This window comes from Sinocyclocheilus grahami, unplaced genomic scaffold, assembly GCF_001515645.1.
Source record: "Sinocyclocheilus grahami isolate Dianchi unplaced genomic scaffold, SAMN03320097.WGS_v1.1 scaffold100.1, whole genome shotgun sequence".
In the NCBI taxonomy this organism is placed as follows: domain Eukaryota; kingdom Metazoa; phylum Chordata; class Actinopteri; order Cypriniformes; family Cyprinidae; genus Sinocyclocheilus; species Sinocyclocheilus grahami.
Genome location: NW_015505279.1, coordinates 1,099,508 through 1,122,121, shown reverse-complemented (window position 1 = coordinate 1,122,121; position 22,614 = coordinate 1,099,508). Strand labels below are relative to the sequence as shown.

The 22,614-nt window shown below is 37.9% G+C and overlaps 2 protein-coding genes across 2 annotated transcripts in view; one reads left to right on the top strand and one right to left on the bottom strand.

Annotated features, from left to right (window-relative positions):
* The window catches only part of cybrd1 (cytochrome b reductase 1), an 8,837-nt gene extending 4,849 nt beyond the window's left edge, over positions 1-3,988 (top strand). Inside the window, exons 2-4 of the mRNA XM_016276274.1 lie at positions 53-261; positions 3,295-3,449; positions 3,601-3,988. Of these exons, the coding sequence (XP_016131760.1) occupies positions 53-261; positions 3,295-3,449; positions 3,601-3,868 (632 nt within the window). The 3' untranslated portion in view covers positions 3,869-3,988. The remainder of the gene's footprint in view (positions 1-52; positions 262-3,294; positions 3,450-3,600) is intronic.
* A 5,597-nt stretch (positions 3,989-9,585) lies between these two features.
* The window catches only part of LOC107588238 (integrin alpha-6-like), a 28,892-nt gene continuing 15,863 nt past the window's right edge, over positions 9,586-22,614 (bottom strand). The window contains exons 9-24 of the mRNA XM_016276272.1: positions 21,921-22,048; positions 21,742-21,831; positions 21,566-21,627; positions 20,738-20,907; positions 18,217-18,360; positions 18,011-18,126; positions 15,256-15,415; positions 14,876-14,959; positions 14,719-14,802; positions 13,747-13,908; positions 13,485-13,661; positions 13,220-13,321; positions 13,027-13,137; positions 12,838-12,936; positions 12,587-12,712; positions 9,586-10,319 (exon numbers count right to left, since the gene is read on the bottom strand). Coding sequence (XP_016131758.1) covers positions 10,155-10,319; positions 12,587-12,712; positions 12,838-12,936; positions 13,027-13,137; positions 13,220-13,321; positions 13,485-13,661; positions 13,747-13,908; positions 14,719-14,802; positions 14,876-14,959; positions 15,256-15,415; positions 18,011-18,126; positions 18,217-18,360; positions 20,738-20,907; positions 21,566-21,627; positions 21,742-21,831; positions 21,921-22,048 — 1,980 coding nt within the window. The 3' untranslated portion in view covers positions 9,586-10,154. The remainder of the gene's footprint in view (positions 10,320-12,586; positions 12,713-12,837; positions 12,937-13,026; positions 13,138-13,219; positions 13,322-13,484; positions 13,662-13,746; positions 13,909-14,718; positions 14,803-14,875; positions 14,960-15,255; positions 15,416-18,010; positions 18,127-18,216; positions 18,361-20,737; positions 20,908-21,565; positions 21,628-21,741; positions 21,832-21,920; positions 22,049-22,614) is intronic.

Genomic DNA, 22,614 nt, shown 5'->3' with positions numbered 1-22,614 from the left:
AAAAAAAAAAAAAAACTTTTTTTTTTTTTTTTTTTCTTTTCCTCTTCTTCAGCAATTGTAGTGTACAGGCTGCCATGGACCTGGAGGTGCAGCAAGCAGATGATGAAGCTTATCCACGCAGGGCTGAACATTCTCGCCTTCATCTTGGCTGTCATTTCTGTGGTGGCTGTGTTTGATTTCCACAATGCAAAGAATATTCCCAATATGTACAGCCTGCACAGCTGGATTGGCCTGGCTACTGTCATACTCTATCCAGCACAGGTTTGCTTTCACAGACACACTGCTACATCTACCACTTCAACCCTCCTACACTTTTGCCACATTCAGTCCACTTATATCAAAAACAGTAGTACTTACACAATTTCATTTAGACCATTTCCACCCTCTTTCTGACTAGTAAAATGTAATCATACATGCTGTTTTTGCTACAGTGTCTTTGAGATTTCAATACAGTATTTAAATGATATCTGTCATCTACCCTAAACACTACTAGTCAAAAGATTGGAATAATTAAGAATTTCTTTTATCTTTTTGAAAGAAGTCATTTATCTTCCCCAAAGCTGCAACAATTTTAAACTTTTTTTTTTTTTTTTTCAAAAAAATTTAAATTTTGAAAAGTTTCTGTCATACTCTATCCAGCACAGGTTTGCTTTCACAGACACACTGCTACATCTACCACTTCAACCCTCCTACACTTTTGCCACATTCAGTCCACTTATATCAAAAACAGTAGTACTTACACAATTTCATTTAGACCATTTCCACCCTCTTTCTGACTAGTAAAATGTAATCATACATGCTGTTTTTGCTACAGTGTCTTTGAGATTTCAATACAGCATTTAAATGATATCTGTCATCTACCCTAAACACTACTAGTCAAAAGATTGGAATAATTAAGAATTTCTTTTATCTTTTTGAAAGAAGTCATTTATCTTCCCCAAAGCTGCAACAATTTTCAACTTTTTTTTTTTTTTTTTTACAAAAACATTAATATTGTGAAATGTTATTACAAGTTAAGTAACAGTTTCCTATTTGAATACATTTAAAAATGTAATTTAATATAATTTTTAAATGAAACCATGGCATTCTGTGATGGCAAAACTGAAATTTAGCAGCCGTTACTCTAGTCTTCAGCATCGCATGTAGAAATAATTGTAATATGCTGATGTGCTGCTCAGTTATCATCAATTATTATTTACAAGTTAAGTAACAGTTTCCTATTTGAATACATTTAAAAATGTAATTTAATATCATTTTTAAATGAAACCATGGCATTCTGTGATGGCAAAACTGAAATTTAGCAGCCGTTACTCTAGTCTTCAGCATCGCATGTAGAAATCATTGTAATATGCTGATGTGCTGCTCAGTTATCATCAATTATTATTGGTGGTCAGTTATCAATAATGGTTCTTCTTATCAATGTTGAAAAGTCAAGTTAAGTCAAGTGACCTTTATTTATATAGCGCTTTATACAATTCATATTGTGTCAAAGCAGCTTTACAGTGTCAAACAGGAAAAACGTGTGCTGATAATGCGAAAGGACAATAGAAAACAACCAGTTTATCAGTTAAAGTCAGTTCACTGTTGATTCAGTGGTCATCATCCAGCTCAGTTCAGTTCTCTTTAAATAGTGTCTGTGCAGTCAAGGCAAAAATGTTGCCAGAAATTGTGTCCCTAACTAACTATCTGTGAGACAAATCACCATGTATGAATTTCCTTTTTATAGCACATATATTTCAAGACTTATATTTCTAACATTGTTGCAAGCAACAAACATTAACATGACAGTTACTCTCACAGTTACAGTGTCAAACAGGAAAAACGTGTGCTGATAATGCAAGAGGGCAATGGAAAAGTTTTTCAGTTAATTGATAATTCAGTGATGCCTCTCTTGCAATAGTGTCTGTGCAGTCAAGTTAACAATGTTGCCAGAAATTAAGTGTCCCCAACTAAACAAGCCAGAGGCGACAGCGGCAAGGAACCAAAACTTCACCAGTGACAGAAATGGAGAAAAAACCTTGGGAGAAACCAGGCTCAGTCGGGGGGCCAGTTCTCCTCTGGCCAGAGGAAACCAGCATGGTGTGGTTTAATTCCAGGCTGCAGCACACGTCAGATTGAGCAGAGGACTCGTCTGGTTCCTGTGGTCTTGTGCCGATGGCCGACGAGGTGATGCTTCGCGTCGTGCATTACAACGCCCCTTAGCTGTAATAAATTCACTGTAAATCACGGCTTCTTGGGGCTTATTGCATTATTTTAAGGGCTGTCTCAATCTTGAAATCCTTCCAGTGCACTGAAACGTTCGCTCCCTGAAAAATCCCACAATGCTCCGCAAAAACTATGGAGCATCGGTGCTCACTATGTTCCCTTACTGGAAATTATGTCACATTTCTAAAGTGCTAAACATAAACCACACGAGCCAACTCGATAAATATAATGACACACAATAGAAGATTTGAAAAGATTTTTAGTTTTTTTTTTTAGTATATTTCAACATAAACACACATCGCTAGACAGGTAATGAACACATTTAGTTAACAATTATTATTCATATTCGGCTGAAATGTTGTAAGAACATGTAAAAGAACAATGTGTTTAAAGAGAATAAAAAATAATATCAAAAAGAGATTGATCCTGCCTGCTGTTGATTAAATCCAGCGTTGACGTTCTACAGTGTTGTCCGTTGATGTTGTACGTAGTCATGTCACCGGAAATTGAGTAATCACTGTCCCAATGTGCAGTGAGCCAGAACTTACCAGTGACCAAATTCGTGTACACGATACACTGATTCACGAGCTCGGAAGCTAGGGAGCTGATTGAGACGCACCCATGGTCTCCGCTGGCATTCAGGGCTGTAGAGAGGTCGTCTCTTAACAGGAAAACGTCTTTTATCGGGAAAACAGTTTTTGCTACATTAAAATCTTTGAGACCATGATACATTTTTTTTCAGGATTCTTGGATGAATAGAAAGTTCAATGAACAGCATTTATTTGAAAAAAAAAAAATATATCTTTTATCACATTAAATAAATGTCTTTACTGTCACTTTAAATCAGTTGAATATGTCCTTGTTCAATAAAAGTATTATTATAATGTTTTCAATCTTGTTTCTTGAGCAGCATATTAGAACATATAAATTTTTTTTAAAAACTGGTAATTATTCCAAACTTTTGACCAGTAATGTGTGTGTGTGTGTGTGTGTTTTTATTTTTATATATTATTTTTTATTCAAATTTTGTAACGTTTATGTTAGAGCCCTCTCAGGTGTGATGTGTTCCTCTCCCTTACTATTTATTAGATAGTTATGGGCATTGCCGTCTATCTGATACCTGCAACTCCAGTGTACGTGCGTGCTGCTCTTATGCCTGTACACATCTACAGCGGCCTGTTCATCTTCACCAGTGTTATAGCCACAGCTCTCATGGGCATCACAGAGAAACTCATATTTAGCCTGTAAGTACAGCTTCAGACAACACAAACCATACAAATGCATCGAGTCCTGGATCTGTACATGACATGTAATCAGTTTCTGTGCGCTTTAAAAGCCAAAGCAAATTTGTACTTAGTAAAGGTGTTTCTTAGTGTTGTTTGTAATGTCTTACAGGAAGAGCCCTGCTTATAAAGAATCTCCACCGGAAGCTGTTTTGGTCAATCTTCTTGGGCTGCTCATTGCTGCATTTGGTGGTCTTATTCTCTGGATTGCTACTCGCCCCTCTTGGAAGAGGCCGAGAGAAGAAATCACACAAGGCGTGAGCAATAACAGCTCAAGCCCAGAGGGCGTCAAAGTGGGCACTGCCATGACCTCAAGAACCGAGCACGAATCCAGCCTCGAGACACGCAGACGCAACGGAAAAGCAGAAGAGTCTGGATAAACAAAGAGTTTTGAAACAAGTTTGTGGATTTTAGTTCATTTCATCTCAAAGAAAACAGAAGTGTCATTCCAAACATTTTTTATTTTTATTTTAAAAGTTATTCAGAAAAAAACTCTAGGTATTGCTTTAAAGGGATAGTTCACCCAAAAATGAAAATTCCGTCATTCTGTCCTTACTACCTTTCCTTGAACGTGTCAGGTGTGTTGCTGTCTATGCAGGGTCAGAAAGCTCTCAGATTTCATAAAACATATCTTAATTTGTGTTCCGAAGGTTTTACGGGTTTGGAAAGATATGAGGGTGAGTAATTAATGACATAATTTTCATTTTTGGCTGAAATTCCTACTGTCATATTTGAAGGGCATTTTAAACTGACAACTGTGTTTGCGCTGTATTGTCTCTTTGCTGTCATTAAGAACATATAGATGTTCTTATAGAACATAGATTTTTTTAATTTTTTTTTTTTTTGATATTTTAAAAGTATTTGCACTATTATAACATTTAACACACTAATGTATACATTAAAGCTCAGTTACATTATACTGCATTATTACAGTCATAAAGTGTTTATATCACTCCTGATTTGCCAGTTTGTTAATTTTAAACATATTGTAATTGAAATGTTTTCAGCTTTGTTACAATAGAAATATGCTATTGTTAGGGACATAAAAAAAAAAAGTAAAACTTACTATAACATTTTGTATATCTGTTGGAACATATCAAAACTAGTCACTCCTGATTTGCCAGTTTGTTAATTTTAAACATATTGTAATTGAAATGTTTTCAGCTTTGTTACAATAGAAATATGCTATTGTTAGGGACATAAAAAAAAAAGTAAAACTTACTATAACATTTTGTATATCTGTTGGAACATATCAAAACTAAGACTTGGTTTGTATTTTATATTACCAAAATTATGTATCATTTGACGGAGGATTTTTGTATGAAATGCTCAAAATCATTAAATATTTTAGCATATTTGTGGACCTTTTTTTTTCTTCTGAAATAACAGGGTGAGGATAACGTCATACAATGAACCAATGTGTTTTGTACCTTATTTAGAATGCCAAAAGCATGGCTGGATGATTGAAGTAAATATGCAAAGCAAAAAAAAAAAAAACATGCATACATGTTATTATCTGTTGTATGGATAATATGTCTGGTTTGTCCAGTGTCCATATTGCCCAGACTGCTATGTACATGATATAATAGTCTTTACTTGCAGTACAGTAGTTCATAAGCAATAAAAAGCCAGTTTTGTTTCCTAAAGTACAGTGACTGGATTGTAAAAATAAAATCACGTTACAGTGTGAGGGACCTCTGCAAACGGTTCAGCGCTACAAACTCAATCGCGAACAATTTCAGACCTTCTTGCAAACCAGTCTGATCGATTATTTATTCGCGAATTTGGTATGGCTTTTTTTTTTTAGGAGAAAACGCGAAATTGCTGAACTTTACATGCATACATGTTATTATCTGTTGTATGGATAATATGTCTGGTTTGTCCAGTGTCCATATTGCCCAGACTGCTATGTACATGATATAATAGTCTTTACTTGCAGTACAGTAGTTCATAAGCAATAAAAAGCCAGTTTTGTTTCCTAAAGTACAGTGACTGGATTGTAAAAATAAAATCACGTTACAGTGTGAGGGACCTCTGCAAACGGTTCAGCGCTACAAACTCAATCGCGAACAATTTCAGACCTTCTTGCAAACCAGTCTGATCGATTATTTATTCGCGAATTTGGTATGGCTTTTTTTTTTTAGGAGAAAACGCGAAATTGCTGAACTTTTACAGTAAAATTACTGTAAACTATCAGGGACACAGTGGTATGTACAAGTTAAGTACAATAATACAACAAAATTAAATTAACCAATAAGGAGGTGAAAAAACGGACATCTACAACAAATGATATTTTTATTGTGTTTTGTTGTTGTCGTTTCTGTGCGTTTTCCCACCATTTTGACCACGATTTCTGAAGCTTGTTTAAATATCGAACTATTAAAAGTGTGGGTGATTGACGAACTAACAACAGTGACTGGATTGTAAAAATAATATCACGTTACAGTGTGAGGGACCTCTGCAAACGGTTCAGCGCTACAAACTCAATCGCGAACAATTTCAGACCTTCTTGCAAACCAGTCTGATCGATTATTTATTAGCGAATTTGGTATGGCTTTTTTTTTTTTAGGAGAAAACGCTAAATTGCTGACCTTTTACAGTAAAATTACTGTAAACTATCAGGGACACAGTGGTATGTACAAGTTAAGTACAATAATACAACAAAATTAAATTAACCAATAAGGAGGTGAAAAAACGGACATCTACAACAAATGATATTTTTATTGTGTTTTGTTGTTGTCGTTTCTGTGCGTTTTCCCACCATTTTGACCACGATTTCTGAAGCTTGTTTAAATATCGAACTATTAAAAGTGTGGGTGATTGACGAACTAACAAACTGACTAACGAACTAAATAAATAACATTTCTCCATTTACACTGTTACCAATGTACATTAAACTTGTTCTGTACCTGGTCATGTCCAAGAAGCATCTGATTCATTTGCAGAAGAGCGCGAGAATAGAACGGTTGAGACGGAAGCTTTATTATGACGCACTGCGTTACAACAGTCAAAAAAAGAGCGGGAGAAACCGTATGCAGGTGTAGTGTGTGATCAGGAGTAAGGTAAGTCACATATCCAGTATGATTATTAAAGTACCTTTACCTGATGGAAAACAAGCGGGTCTAGTTGTCACACTTTACGCCAGTAAATATTTACAATGGCCTTATTTTTAAGGCATTCTGATTATACTGACTACAAAAATATTCACATTTCCAATATTATTGCCCTAAAAACAAACACAGTTGCCACACTATGTGGGTTAAATTGTCATAAAGGGAACTAATTAGCAGACTAATCATTTCTTTAAACAATTTCCATTCTAAATTATTATCTTTTTGTCTTTCTAGAAAATGGTTAGCGACAACGTTCATTGTGATACAATGAGTCAAAAAGGAGAAGAAGAAAAAGATAAAGTGGGGAACGCTTGTGCCGTCATCTCCAGACGTGGTGGTCTCAGCCGCTACACCTGCTGAAGGGGCCAAATTGTCGTCCTCTACCTCTTCCTCCTCCTGGAAATGCAAATTTCCATCTTTGCGCCGGGTTTTCCACAGAATGCTATCTGTGATTCTACCATGCGTGTCATCGTCCTCATCTGATGGGTCTTCCTTACCCGCAGTCAGCGGATCCTCTGATCCAGAGGTCGATCTGCAGACTGCGACCCACGAGAAAGACGCAAACAGAGGTTAGAGAATGTTTGGAGGTCATCCAGCTTTCCTAGTGTACATTAAAGTTGTAATTTGCACAACAGAACTGTATTATTATCTATTCACAGACATCACTGGAGAGCAGAGCTCCCCCTCCAGCACTGAGGATACTGCCTCATCTGCAGAAAGTAGACCCTCAGATCTGGAGTCCAGCGGAGGCTACACCTCTACCAGCGCTGATGTTTCCTCCTCTGAAGAGAGTGGGAAGATTGATCTGCTGGCTGAACTTCAGGCCGCAGCAGTTCGTGAAGGGTAGAGAAGTTAAAGGGGTCATATGATGCGATTTCAATTGTTCCTTTCTCTTTGGAGTGTTACAAGCTCTTGGTGCATAAAGAAGATCTGTAAAGTTGCAAAGACTAAAGTCTCAAATCCAAAGAGATATTATTTATAAAAGTTAAGAGTCAGCCACGCCTACCTAAAACGGCTCGTTCTAACACGCCCCCACATGTCTACATCACCATGTGGGAAGATTTGCATAACGCCGCCCAAATGTTCACACAAAGAAAGAAGGCGTAACTTTTATTCTCGCTGTAGTTTTGTTGTTGCTGCCGCTGCTGCCATGTCGTGAAGGCGCTGTGTGTTTCGTTGTAAAAGCGAAACTACTTTGTTTGGTCTTCCAAAAGAGGACGATATCCGCTTCGTCATTTTAGCAGCATCATATGACCCCTTTAATTAAAACTGTTAATGTGTTAATAACTATATAATAAATTAGCCTAATATGCCATGTACTGTATAATACAGTAATTCATTCAAACAAATTTTTATCTCTTCACAGATGCAGCTGGCGATCAAACCATCTCTGATGTGGATCTTGACTGGTGGGTGATGGGAATGAATGTTGCGTGTTCATGTAATTGCAGAGTACTTACTGTAATCAGAACCTCACATGGACAAACACAATATAAAGCGTTGCAGTGATGAGGTTTTTATGAAGGCCATCCTGGATGTTAGCGTCACCCAGCTCCCTTTGACCAAAACCCAAAGGAGTCTTCCATTGACTTTTGATATTTTGTTCATAATGATAATCTTGTTTTCCCATCCTCAGTGTGCAAGCCAGTATGTTCTTCCAACAGCATTGCCATCCAACATCAAGCACTTGGGGTAAATGTCACACAACTAGTTAAGTTTAAACACACATACATACTCGCATATAAAGTGCTTTTCTCAGCCGTCCTTTGATTGAAAACTTCCTATCAGTTTCCCCAATTTAGGAAACACATGCTAATCTAAGAGCTAAGAGCGTGTAGCCGTTCTTCCTGATGTCACGTGCCAGCCTCAAAACACCAGCTCATCCGACCTCCTTGATTCCTCATGGTCATCTTGGGCATCGAACACCAGAACATCCGTTTGCATTCCAGTTTCTGAAGGCTTTTCAGTCAACTTAAGGCCGGGCAGGTTGACTAGCTGTACTTTCCCTGGCAGTCAGCATTATTTGCCTTGTGGCCTCCTTCAGTGGAGAGATGCATTCATCTACATGAAATAAGAAATAAATTGTGTTTTTGTGAAGTGTCATCTGAAAGACGTACACTCACATGAGAAGAAGATGTTACTTACGTTTTTTTTATAAAACATATTTTAATTACATTGTGCGGGTCACACCTCTCTCAATGTATATTTCGGTATGTTAAAGTAACGTGACCCGTGGTGTTTCACTAAAGGTCAGATGCACTCGTAGCATAGTGCAGTTTGGTGATGTGAAGAGTGAAAATTACACAATAAAAACTCTTACTACTGTGCTTTACCAGCAGAGAAAACAAGTACCTGTGTGGCCAAAGAAGCAGAATAGTTCTGAAGCCAAAAGAAAGACTGACAAAAAACAAGTGTAAACATCAGTACAAGGAGGAAAGACTTGATGACAGACAAAATCCTGATACCCAGTTCACTTCTTTTTATAAGAAAGTAAGACCTTCATGCTGATCCATGTCAATAGATGGCAGAATTAATGAATGCCCCTTTAATGGTAGTCTAACCCAGTGGTTCCCAACCCTGGTCCTTGAGGCACCCCAACACTGCACATGTTGCATGTCTCCTTTCTCTGACGCACCAGTTTCAGGTGTTGGGAGTCTCAACTAATGAGCTGATGACCTGAATCAGGTGTGTTTGATTAAGGAGACATGCAGTTCCCAACCCTGGTCCTGGAGGCACCTCAACACTGCACATTTTGCATGTCTCCTTTCTCTGACGCACCTGATTCAGGTCATCAGCTCATTAGTTGAGACTCCCAACACCTGAAACTGGTGCGTCAGAGAAAGGAGACATGCAAAATGTGCAGTGTTGAGGTGCCTCCAGGACCAGGGTTGGGAACCACTGGTCTAACCAACAGACGTTAAAACATGCTGATTAGCAAAGAAATGTTTGGTATTGTGAGCATTCTAGAGATTAGAAGTGTCATGCTAAAAATACACCAAATTATGCAGATATGTCATCATTTGATGGTTTGTGTGTACTCCTATCTGTAGCACTGCTCCAGTTGCATAACTGGTATATGTTTGAGTCATACATCAACATTTTTCAGTAGTAACTCATCGACTTGTTTATTTTTTTCTCTTCTGACACTGCTCGCTTGAGCTTCACCTGACAGACCTCGAAACATTCAATCGAATTTATAGTTACTGAAAGACATGAAAAATAATCTTTGGGCAGTTCATGCACAGTAGGCGTCTTAGTACAAAATTACAAGACAAAATAAATAAACTGCATTGTAAAATATTTACAAAGAAAATCAAGACAATTCAGTCTTGGCATCTCATGCAACTTCCAAAAAAATATACAAACACTTTTTGAAGGGGTGGCATTGCAAACGAAATGCCCAGAGATATCACACGTGGATCTGTAAAAGCATCTCCATGTCTCTCTTTAACAGTGGGCTCACATACTGTGCAGAGGTGGACTTCCTCTAAACGTTTCACAACTAGAGATGCCTGATGCTGGCAAATTGTTCATAGCAAATGCAGAGACCGTCTCATGAGTAGCTCTCGTTCTCATTCCATGTAGTCATCCATTGCTTCTTCTCCAAGGGATCTAACATGTCCGTTCCATCTTTCAAGAGACGTGTCTCCTTACGAATCCTCACCGCGTGATATTTCGGAACGCTGTCCTCATATTTGGAGCGTTTGAAAAATCCACACTGACGGAGAAAGAACAGAAGCACATTAAGCATCATTGCAAAACTCGATTTGAAAATCATTCTGCGTTTATGTGCTTTGGAGAACACCGAGACGGGACATGCTTGACAAAACGGGACACGAAGAAGCACATCCATCGACACAATACAAAACAAAACCGGGCTTCACACGGAAAGAGCGAAGCACGCTGTGCAGCATGTGTCTTTCCCTTCCTTTTGTCAAAGGACAGGACGAGTTAGTGAGTTAGGCCACACGTCATGCAGACACCAATCTGCTGCAGCGATCGGGTTTTACCCTGGTAAGGAGAGCTAGGCCTCAGTGGACTGTTTGTCTGAGGGCTGAGCGTGAATCTCAGCTTTGTGAAAAGCGGCATCATACTCGTCCTTCTGGGCCCGCTTGAAGAAACCGCACTACAGAGGGGGCAAATTCAGGGGTCATTGCATACACGTCATGATAAGGTTTGTGCTAAACACCGTGGAATTCCACTGACACATCTTTTCATCTGATTAATCTACTGGTCACAAAAAGTATTTGGAGGGTAAAACCTGAATACAAATGTGGGGATGTCATTGCATACTCAAATGCTGCAGGAGAATTTGGCTGCACTCCTCGTTTTTGCTCAATGTCTTTGAATCAGTTGGTGTTTTGGTGATTTTAGTGAATATATATAGAGTCAGTTCTCCTCAAGACCACACAAGTTTCCTAGCAGAGGAACCACATGTGTAGAGAATCACATTAAAGGTGGGGTAAGCAATTTCTGCTAGCCAATGTTGACATTTGAAATCACCAAAACAAACACGCCCCAACCCCAAAAAGGGTCTTGCCCCTATTTTGATAGCTCCGCCCCACACATACGTACGCAACGATTAGTTCTGTGAAACAAAGCTTGTTGCACAAAAATGTTACACCGTGTCTACACCAGACGCGAGTGGCGCGGCGCAACAACATAACCCTTCTTTTGTTCCACAGACGTTTTCGTCTTTTGTTTTTTATCCGCCATCTCTATCTTTCTGTCGCTCGGCTCGGCTCGCTAATGTCCGTCCCGTGCACTGAAAACTTTCTCCTCCACATCATGAGTAGACACGCCCCTTACTGCTGATTGGCTACAAGTTTGTTTTGCTATTCGACCCGAATCAGTTTTCTAAAGCGTTTTTTGAAAAATCGCTTACCCCACCTTTAACTATCAACACGGTCCACTAACCCTTCGTGAAAAAGAAGTGCTCTTAATTGTACTGAAGGTGCACTTGTTGTGTACTTAAAAGTATATTTTAAAAAACTGTACTTGCAGATAATATAATATTAAGTAAAACACCACTTAAGTGTACTTAGAGCACACTTTCGTGACTGTTTTCAACACACTTAAGTACACTTTTAAAATACATTTAAAATAATATAATATTGTGTTGTGTGTTAAAGTACACTTGTTTTGACTAGCATACTAAATCCTATCCTATCCTACTTGATTATAATTTTAACTGTATTGTGTTATATATTGGATATTATATTTGAAGGTTAATATTTTTTTATGTACTAAATTTCAACTTTATCATTACAAATGTGTAATTATAAATATATTTAAGTACATGACATACAAGTACAAGTTAGAGTATATTTTAGTTTACCATAAATACTTGGCAGTACACTTTAACTATATTTCAAAGAAATTAGAAATATGAAATATGAAATTAAATATGAAGATATACTGAAGTCCTACTTAAGTGGGTCAGAAAAGCACTATAAAGTTCAGCTAATTGAATTTGATATAAATATAAACTATAATAATAATAAATAAATATTCCAACTGCAATTAAGCGTCCAAAAACATTACCTCCTGTTTGCACTTAAGTACATTCTTCAGTAATTTTTAACAAAAACTCATAAACTCAGAAAATGTCACAATTATTTTATTTATTTCTGTTTTTGTGTGCGTGTGTGTGTTTGAACATTTAAAAAGTGTATTTGTGGTATCTCTTTTGAAAAAATATTTGACACTTTTTATTTTTTGTTATATGGAATGTAATGGCTTTTTTTTTCTTTTTCTTTTTTTTAGGTGTAGTGCATTCTCCAAATTCTTTGTAGGACCGTTAAAAGTGTAAACCAGGATAAATAAAGCTAGACATTTAACAAATACTTAAACAAATTCAATGAAAAAATGAATCGAAAAGTCCACGTATAAGCTTTCAACCAGAACTATTTCTAAAGCAACCATATGGAGAATGCTATTGGGTTTTCGTTTACTTTATGTTTGTGCGTGTGAGTGTTTTATTACCTTCCAGAGTAACAGAACTAGAAGCGCCAGCATTAGTATTCCTGCTAAAACAGCCACAAGAATGATCCACCAGGGAACGCCTCCGAACGGAGTCACGGTCGTCTCCGGGAACACGGTCAGCCTCACCTGCCCATCACATCTACAGTAAGTCTAGCTGTTTTGATGACTCACACAGTACATCATTTACATGTTTAAATGTCTTAAATGTAACAGATTTAACTGTGTTACACTTGAATAGGAAACTGTGTTACCTGGGTCTCAGGATTTTTAAGGACAATGTTCTTGGCAGAAACATCCAGACTTATGGAGGCTTTCACTATTATGTCGAGGTAATTGTAGGACACGTAATCCTGTTTTGGAGAGGAGCACAAAACAGAACGCTTTAACAACCCAGGACATTCTTTCAAAGGAACAAAATAAGCTCTCTTTATTGTCCTTACTTCAAGGAAAGTGGAATTCCACAGGCGGGATTTTAAAATGATGACCGCAGTGCTGTCCAAGCCCTGTAGGGGGCATTTGATCTCCACACATCTGGCATCCCCACTGCATGACTACAAGGAAAAATAAAATTCATTTCAAGAAGTTGTTTTTTGGTGCTGGCATTGCTAAAATGTAAAGTTTCAGTCTCAGTACCAGAATCTTGTGCTTGCGTTTGTCAGGGAAGAGGGCTGTTTTAACCACCTCAGCTGGCTTCCGCTCCTCTAGCTCACGCTTTCTCCTGGTTGATCTTGACTCCTAAAAGTGTCACAGATGGGTGTTGTTATTTGGTTTCATCATCATCAATCTCAGTCAGATAGGTCAATGTTTTCTCAATCTAGCATACTATGTTGACCAGTTTAAAACATTGAAAGCATCAAAAACAGCATTCAATCAGACTTAAACTATGAATATTTGGTACCTCACTCAGTCTGAGAGGGTTCATCTCTCTCTCAGGTGAACAGGTGACTAACTGCAGGTCCCTGGTGTTGATCTTCATCAGATACAGCAGCCATTTCCCCACAGAGCTTTCTTTAGGCCACTGGATGTTCAGGGATGCAGTTCCAAAAGACTTCAGAGGCTTTCCCAAATTAATCACCTGCACAAAATAAAAAAGTAGAGTTAAAAAGAAAAATACCTGAAGTGATATATGAAAGGTATATATGAACTATTTTAGCATTTACTCTGAATTCATATTCGACCAAGCTGCCGACTTCCTCCTCTGTCTTCATGGCGCTCATGCCTCTTACTTCACCTCCAAAATAGACCTGAGATGGCTTGGCAACCCTGATGCACAACAAGAAGACACAGCCATCAGATACAACATGCTTGCTGACATGATGTGACTGGACATAACACAACTAAATGTGTATAGATGCTTGTGAAAAAGAATGCATGTGAATGTGCATTTGTAGTGTATATAAAATCTTAAAACTATATAAAAAAAAACTACTTGCAGATAATATAACATTAATGAAATAAAAGGCAACTTGTGTGTATTTAAAGAGAGTACACTTTCATGAATGTTCAACACATTATGGACACTTTTAAAAAGTGGACTTTACAATAATATCAGATTAAATGTACATTTTAAATCACTGTTTTAATACACATTTGTTTAATTGTAATGTTAACTTTAGTGTGTTATTCAATAAGTTGAAATATACTAAATTGCAACTTCATTCCATGTTTTAAAGAAAATGAAATTACAAATAAATATGTACTCAAGTCCTACCTAAGTGGGTCAAAACATTCTAAAATTCGGCTAATTGAATTTAATATAAATTTAAGCTTGAATTGCAATCGTCATGCTTCCAAAAACATTCAATTCACACTTAAGTATATTCTTTTGAAGCATATTATTTCAGCAATAAGTACTCTAAAGTGTGCTAAAGTGTACTTCTTTTTCACAAGGGGAGTTATTCTGGTAATTATGTGATGGCAGAGATACAGTATGTTAGTAGTTATTAACAGTTGCTTTTAACCTGAGGTTAAAGGGTTAGTTCACCCAAAAATGAAAATTCTGTCATTAATTACTCACCCTCTTGTCGTTTCAAACCCGTAAGACCTTCGTTCATCTTCGCAACACAAATTAAGATATTTTTGATGGAATCAATATACATGTTTAAATCAATAGTGATTCTGAAATTTCAGACATACGTTTCCAGCTGAAGGTCGATCTCGACCTCTTTGGTGTCGAGCGATATCTTGCCAGTGCTCAATATGATATAGAATGTTGCCTACAAAAAACATTTGTATTAAAATGACAATTCATAAATTAGAGTAATATTGCATCTTTGAAGTAGTACTGACCTCCGAATCTCTTTTAAAAGGATTTCCAAGCTCGCAGTCTGCCAGGGAGCCATTCTGATTGGCAGCACAGATCACATGTTTATCCTGCAGGACGACATGGGTTTGGTTACACAACATCATGGCATACAATACAGTTGTATTTAAGGCTTTACGGTTTGCTAGTCTCCTATTGTGAGGACTGTGTGGAAAAAAAGAGATCATCATAATGGGAAATTGAGCCATTTAGTCTACTGAATCCCTTACAAAACTAACTGACTTTAAAAACAACAAGAGAAAGAGTTCATAGAAATATGGCAACAATATTTTTGTTTAATGGTGAAATAATGAATGGAATCGTTCTGAAAAGTGATGGAATTTAGACAGATTTGTGACCCACTTACAGTAGTTCTCAGAGATCTGAATCCAGAGTACGAGAGGGATTCATCAAACTGCCCAACCAATTTGGCTTCATGAGCATCATCTCCATTCCTGTTCCTGACTGTGACCTCCAAAGCAATGTCCTTCTGATCACTCAGAGAAATCACCGGCACCCCATTCTCCCTGAGAGATCCATTTGAAAATTTAGCACCAACTAAGAAACCTTGTATATTGATTATAAATGATAAGCAATCTAGACTATCAGTGTATATAACGATTTTTGTTTATAACAAATGTTTAATAGCATGTTTACACTCTAAAAAAATGCTGGGTTAAATACAACCCAGTGCTGGGTAAAATAGGGACAAACCCAGCAATTGGGTTGTAACATACTATTGCTATTTCACTTTACTTAGTTTTTTCAAGGCAATCGGTTTGCATGCTTTTTTTAAGTAAGCCCAACTAATTAGATTTTACAGTGTAGTTATATATATAAGATCACTATTTATGGTATTAATGCATAATTTTTCACTTGCGATCAGCTGATATATTAGCTGTTAATAGCAGGTGTAAACAGAGCTAATGTAAATGAGCTTCTGTGAGCTGGTGTGTAGTAGTGTGTGATGTTGTTCTGATACACACAGCGGTAGAGGAGGAAACACATCTTGTTTGGACTCCCTGTAGCAGAACCTGTACTGCAGGTGTAGGTTACTCTGACAGATGTTGTCTGTGCCACATCCCTCCTTCAGGAAGTTCACCTAGGCCAGGAAAGATGGTAAATCAAATCTGAAGTCTATGTTGTTGTTTTTTATATTGCTTCATTAATAAGCCATTTTTTGCCTATGCAAGATGTAGTATAATACACAGTTTAGTTGAGTTCCTTAAAAAAATTGTATAAGGCAATCAATGCTTTTTACATCAATTACATTCTAAATCTAAAGATTAAAGTAGAGTTTAAGATGTATTGTATTACTGCACAAAGCGTGCAGTAAGTTATGTTACGAGTATACCTCAGTGCTTTTTTTAAGTAAGCCCAACTAATTAGATTTTACAGTGTAGTAATATATATAAGATCACTATTTATGGTATTAATGCATCATTTTTCACTTGCGATCAGCTGATATATTAGCTGTTAATAGCAGGTGTAGACAGAGCTAATGTAAATGAGCGTCTGTGAGCTGGTGTGTAGTAGTGTGTGATGTTGTTCTGATACACACAGCGGTAGAGGAGGAAACACATCTTGTTTGGACTCCCTGTAGCAGAACCTGTACTGCAGGTGTAGGTTACTCTGACAGATGTTGTCTGTGCCACAACCCTCCTTCAGGAAGTTCACCTAAGCCAGGAAAGATGGCAAATCAAACCTTTTTTAATAGTACTTGTAATAAGTTTTCCTAAATAGCGTGCAGTAAATTGTGGCTATACCTCTGTGATGGTCTTGTTGGGCACAGTGGAGTCTAGTATTGGTGTTAGTTGTGGCAGAGAGCTCTGCCGTTTGCCTCTCTTAGCGCTCTGAATGGCCAAAGACACCTCGATAGGAATGGCTCTGAGCTTATCCCTGATGCCTTCCTGAAAACCAGCACATAGTAGATCCCACTCAGTCAACGTGTATTGAAATAAATAACGACAGCTTAAACAGAGGCTGTTGGAATGTCATAATAATTCCAAAATTCCAAAATGTGAATTAAAGGAATTGTGCACTCAGAAATAAAAATCTCGGGTTACACTTTATTTTAAGGTGTCCTTGTTGCAGTGTAATTATACATGCAAGTACTGAGTAATATTAATTAACTACATGTACTTACTATATGGTTAGGGTTTGGCTTAGGGTTACTTGCATGTAATTATGCATAATTAATTGTTATTATAATAGTAAGTACATGTAACATGTGTAACAAGGACACTTTAAAAAGAAAGTGTTAAAGTGTTACCCCAATGCACTGTTGATGTATGATTCTCGTAAACAAAAACGGACAAGGTTAAAACTCATAAAGTGACTAAGTGACTAAGTCACTGGAGGGGAAGATTTTCATGTTGGTCTGTTCCTCACCAATAGCAATCTCCAATAGCTATATATTTCTTAAATGCATGCTATAGATCTTATTGTGAACCATGCATATGTTTTGGACATCATAATGTTTAATCAAAATGTTATAACTCAATCTTCTGGCGGAAATGACTTTTCTCTGGTGACATATGCAGGACTTCTCCAATCATTTAATCCACTTAAACCTCACCCCTGCGAGCTCACTTTCATCTGCCTCCATATTTGAGTGCCACACCCACATCTCACAAGCCAATCAACAACAGATGCACAGAACCAAGTCCCCGCCCTCCATGCTTTTTTTTTGATAATCAGTTAAACTCGGATGTGCAGCAAAATATCTTTCGCTAATTCCGTTTCATCACAACTTTAAAGCTTTATTTACTTGTAGTCTGAGTTTGGTCTTGTAACAGGCTTTCTTGTTCTGTCCTCGTAGCTCCAGAGAGCCGGTCGACTGGAAGTCCTGATCCATCGCACTCTTCTCCAGAAACACAACCCTAGATGGAAGACCCAGCTTCCTGCGGTACCACTTGCATGCTTTTTTTAAGTAAGCCCAACTAATTAGATTTTACAGTGTAGTAATATATATAAGATCACTATTTATGGTATTAATGCATCATTTTTCACTTGCGATCAGCTGATATATTAGCTGTTAATAGCAGGTGTAGACAGAGCTAATGTAAATGAGCGTCTGTGAGCTGGTGTGTAGTAGTGTGTGATGTTGTTCTGATACACACAGCGGTAGAGGAGGAAACACATCTTGTTTGGACTCCCTGTAGCAGAACCTGTACTGCAGGTGTAGGTTACTCTGACAGATGTTGTCTGTGCCACAACCCTCCTTCAGGAAGTTCACCTAAGCCAGGAAAGATGGCAAATCAAACCTTTTTTTAATAGTACTTGTAATAAGTTTTCCTAAATAGCGTGCAGTAAATTGTGGCTATACCTCTGTGATGGTCTTGTTGGGCACAGTGGAGTCTAGTATTGGTGTTAGTTGTGGCAGAGAGCTCTGCCGTTTGCCTCTCTTAGCGCTCTGAATGGCCAAAGACACCTCGATAGGAATGGCTCTGAGCTTATCCCTGATGCCTTCCTGAAAACCAGCACATAGTAGATCCCACTCAGTCAACGTGTATTGAAATAAATAACGACAGCTTAAACAGAGGCTGTTGGAATGTCATAATAATTCCAAAATTCCTAATTCCAAAATGTGAATTAAAGGAATTCATGCATCAGAAATAAAAATCTCGGGTTACACTTTATTTTAAGGTGTCCTTGTTGCAGTGTAATTATACATGCAAGTACTGAGTAATATTAATTAACTACATGTACTTACTATATGGTTAGGGTTTGGCTTAGGGTTACTTGCATGTAATTATGCATAATTAATTGTTATTATAATAGTAAGTACATGTAACATGTGTAACAAGGACACTTTAAAAAGAAAGTGTTACCAAATCTCGCCAATGCACTGTTGATGTATGATTCTCGTAAACAAAAACGGACAAGGTTAAAACTCATAAAGTGACTAAGTTAACAGTTCACTGGAGGGGAAGATTTTCATGTTGGTCTGTTCCTCACCAATAGCAATCTCCAATAGCTATATATTTCTTAAATGCATGCTATAGATCTTATTGTGAACCATGCATATGTTTTGGACATCATAATGTTTAATCAAAATGTTATAACTCAATCTTCTGGCGGAAATGACTTTTCTCTGGTGACATATGCAGGACTTCTCCAATCATTTAATCCACTTAAACCTCACCCCTGCGAGCTCACTTTCATCTGCCTCCATATTTGAGTGCCACACCCACATCTCACAAGCCAATCAACAACAGATGCACAGAACCAAGTCCCCGCCCTCCATGCTTTTTTTTTGATAATCAGTTAAACTCGGATGTGCAGCAAAATATCTTTCGCTAATTCCGTTTCATCACAACTTTAAAGCTTTATTTACTTGTAGTCTGAGTTTGGTCTTGTAACAGGCTTTCTTGTTCTGTCCTCGTAGCTCCAGAGAGCCGGTCGACTGGAAGTCCTGATCCATCGCACTCTTCTCCAGAAACACAACCCTAGATGGAAGACCCAGCTTCCTGCGGTACCACTCTGCCTCAAGTGTACAGGAAATGGCTGGCAAAATAAATAAATAAAAAATAAACAAACAAAACATTTAGAATGTGTGAGCTTCAGACCTCAATACATTTTTATTTCAGTAAACATACACTCTAAAAAATGCTGGGTTAAATACAACCCAGTGCTGGGTAAAATAGGTACAAACCCAGCAATTGGGTTGTTTTGACCCAGCGGTTGGGTTACTACCCAGAAGGTTGGGTTAAACATTTAACCAAACCGCTGGGTCAAAACAGCTCAATTGCTGGGTTTGTCCCTATTTTACCCAGCACTGGGTTGTATTTAACCCAGCATTTTTTAGAGTGTAGCATCTAGCATCTTGTCTGTCAGCATTAATAACACAGAATACATATGGACTAAATCTTAAGCACTTTTCACATTAAGAACATTAAGTATAAAGATAACAACAATAATGATAACTATATTAGCATTTACACTAACAGATGGTAGCCTTCTGTTTATTATGAGCATATGCTGCCATTATGTCGCCTGCTGCTTAAAACCCTCAAGCTCTTTACAATCGGGTGGATTCTGATTGGCTGACAATGTTTTACAGTTATTGTTATCATCCTCGGTGGGAACAGCCCTTTAGACTAAATAATACAAAATTATAATAAATAATGATTGTTTGTCAATATAAGAGCATAAACAGTCTTACTGAGTTTGGGGTTGTAGGTGGAGGGCTTTGCTTTATATGAGAAACACGCTTCCACGGTCAAGCTATGAAGGATGCAAGATTAAACACACATGAATATTTCCCACAGCACAGAGTTCCAAATGTCTAGCACATTTATGAGAGATGCTTTCTGAGCTCTTGATTTGTCAGGATCTCACCAAACGCTGTTGCCACATGTTTTTTTCATCAAGTCAATTTCCTTCGGTGTCACCTTGATGTCTTTCTTGATGCTAATAACTGTTTTGGACCTGCACACGAGAGGGATGTTATATAACGCTATAGCATCTCAAAACATCTTTAGGTAATGACTTTGACATGAGAAGTGAGCTATCAGTACCTGTATATGAAAACTGTGTCAGAGAGCGAGCCCACGGCGAGATCAGGGTACGAGTTCTGATCCAGGTCCATGTTTCCAGCCAGAGAATAGCCAAACATCTTCATGTTGTGCTGTTTACCCTCCAGTATCTGCAAGATCAGGTCAGATGTCTTAGTGTTTGTAGACAAAGGTAAGGATGTATTAGTTGTTTAACGGCAAAGACTACCAAAAAAAAAAAAATAAATAACCGCCCTCCATGCTTTTTTTTTGATAATCAGTTAAACTCGGATGTGCAGCAAAATATCTTTCGCTAATTCCGTTTCATCACAACTTTAAAGCTTTATTTACTTGTAGTCTGAGTTTGGTCTTGTAACAGGCTTTCTTGTTCTGTCCTCGTAGCTCCAGAGAGCCGGTCGACTGGAAGTCCTGATCCATCGCACTCTTCTCCAGAAACACAACCCTAGATGGAAGACCCAGCTTCCTGCGGTACCACTCTGCCTCAAGTGTACAGGAAATGGCTGGCAAAATAAATAAATAAAAAATAAACAAACAAAACATTTAGAATGTGTGAGCTTCAGACCTCAATACATTTTTATTTCAGTAAACATACACTCTAAAAAATGCTGGGTTAAATACAACCCAGTGCTGGGTAAAATAGGGACAAACCCAGCAATTGAGCTGTTTTGACCCAGCGGTTTGGTTAAATGTTTAACCCAACCTTCTGGGTAGTAACCCAACCGCTGGGTCAAAACAACTCAATTGCTGGGTTTGTCCCTATTTTACCCAGCACTGGGTTGTATTTAACCCAGCATTTTGTAGAGTGTAGCATCTAGCATCTTGTCTGTCAGCATTAATAACACAGAATACATATGGACTAAATCTTAAGCACTTTTCACATTAAGAACATTAAGTATAAAGATAACAACAATAATGATAACTATATTAGCATTTACACTAACAGATGGTAGCCTTCTGTTTATTATGAGCATATGCTGCCATTATGTCGCCTGCTGCTTAAAACCCTCAAGCTCTTTACAATCGGGTGGATTCTGATTGGCTGACAATGTTTTACAGTTATTGTTATCATCCTCGGTGGGAACAGCCCTTTAGACTAAATAATACAAAATTATAATAAATAATGATTGTTTGTCAATATAAGAGCATAAACAGTCTTACTGAGTTTGGGGTTGTAGGTGGAGGGCTTTGCTTTATATGAGAAACACGCTTCCACGGTCAAGCTATGAAGGATGCAAGATTAAACACACATGAATATTTCCCACAGCACAGAGTTCCAAATGTCTAGCACATTTATGAGAGATGCTTTCTGAGCTCTTGATTTGTCAGGATCTCACCAAACGCTGTTGCCACATGTTTTTTTCATCAAGTCAATTTCCTTCGGTGTCACCTTGATGTCTTTCTTGATGCTAATAACTGTTTTGGACCTGCACACGAGAGGGATGTTATATAACGCTATAGCATCTCAAAACATCTTTAGGTAATGACTTTGACATGAGAAGTGAGCTATCAGTACCTGTATATGAAAACTGTGTCAGAGAGCGAGCCCACGGCGAGATCAGGGTACGAGTTCTGATCCAGGTCCATGTTTCCAGCCAGAGAATAGCCAAACATCTTCATGTTGTGCTGTTTACCCTCCAGTATCTGCAAGATCAGGTCAGATGTCTTAGTGTTTGTAGACAAAGGTAAGGATGTATTAGTTGTTTAACGGCAAAGACTACCAAAAAAAAAAAAATAAATGTTGACTATCCCTATAACACATTTGTGGGTGGAGCTACTGTAAATAGCCTCTATCAACAAGGCAGGCTATTTGCACTTAATGTAAACAGACACTCTGGGGGGGGGGAAAATCCATAGACGCTTATAATGCGTGTATCTGGCAACACGACTGAGGCTGAGCCCGCGTCCTCAATCACAACTCGCTCAAGGGATGAGGCCATGTAACGTAACCTTTTCACGATGATAATATATATATTTTTTTTTCATCCAAATAGCTAGCTGAAATACTTATGCGGCCTGCCAGAATGAATTATGGCTTGTACGGCCCCTCATACAGACCCTTTGCTGTGACACTCATATATTTAACTCAGGTGCTGTCCATTTCTTCTGATCATCCTTGAGATGGTTCTACACCTTCATTTGAATCCAGCTGTGTTTGATTATACTGATTGGACTTGATTAGGAAAGCCACACACCTGTCTATATAAGAC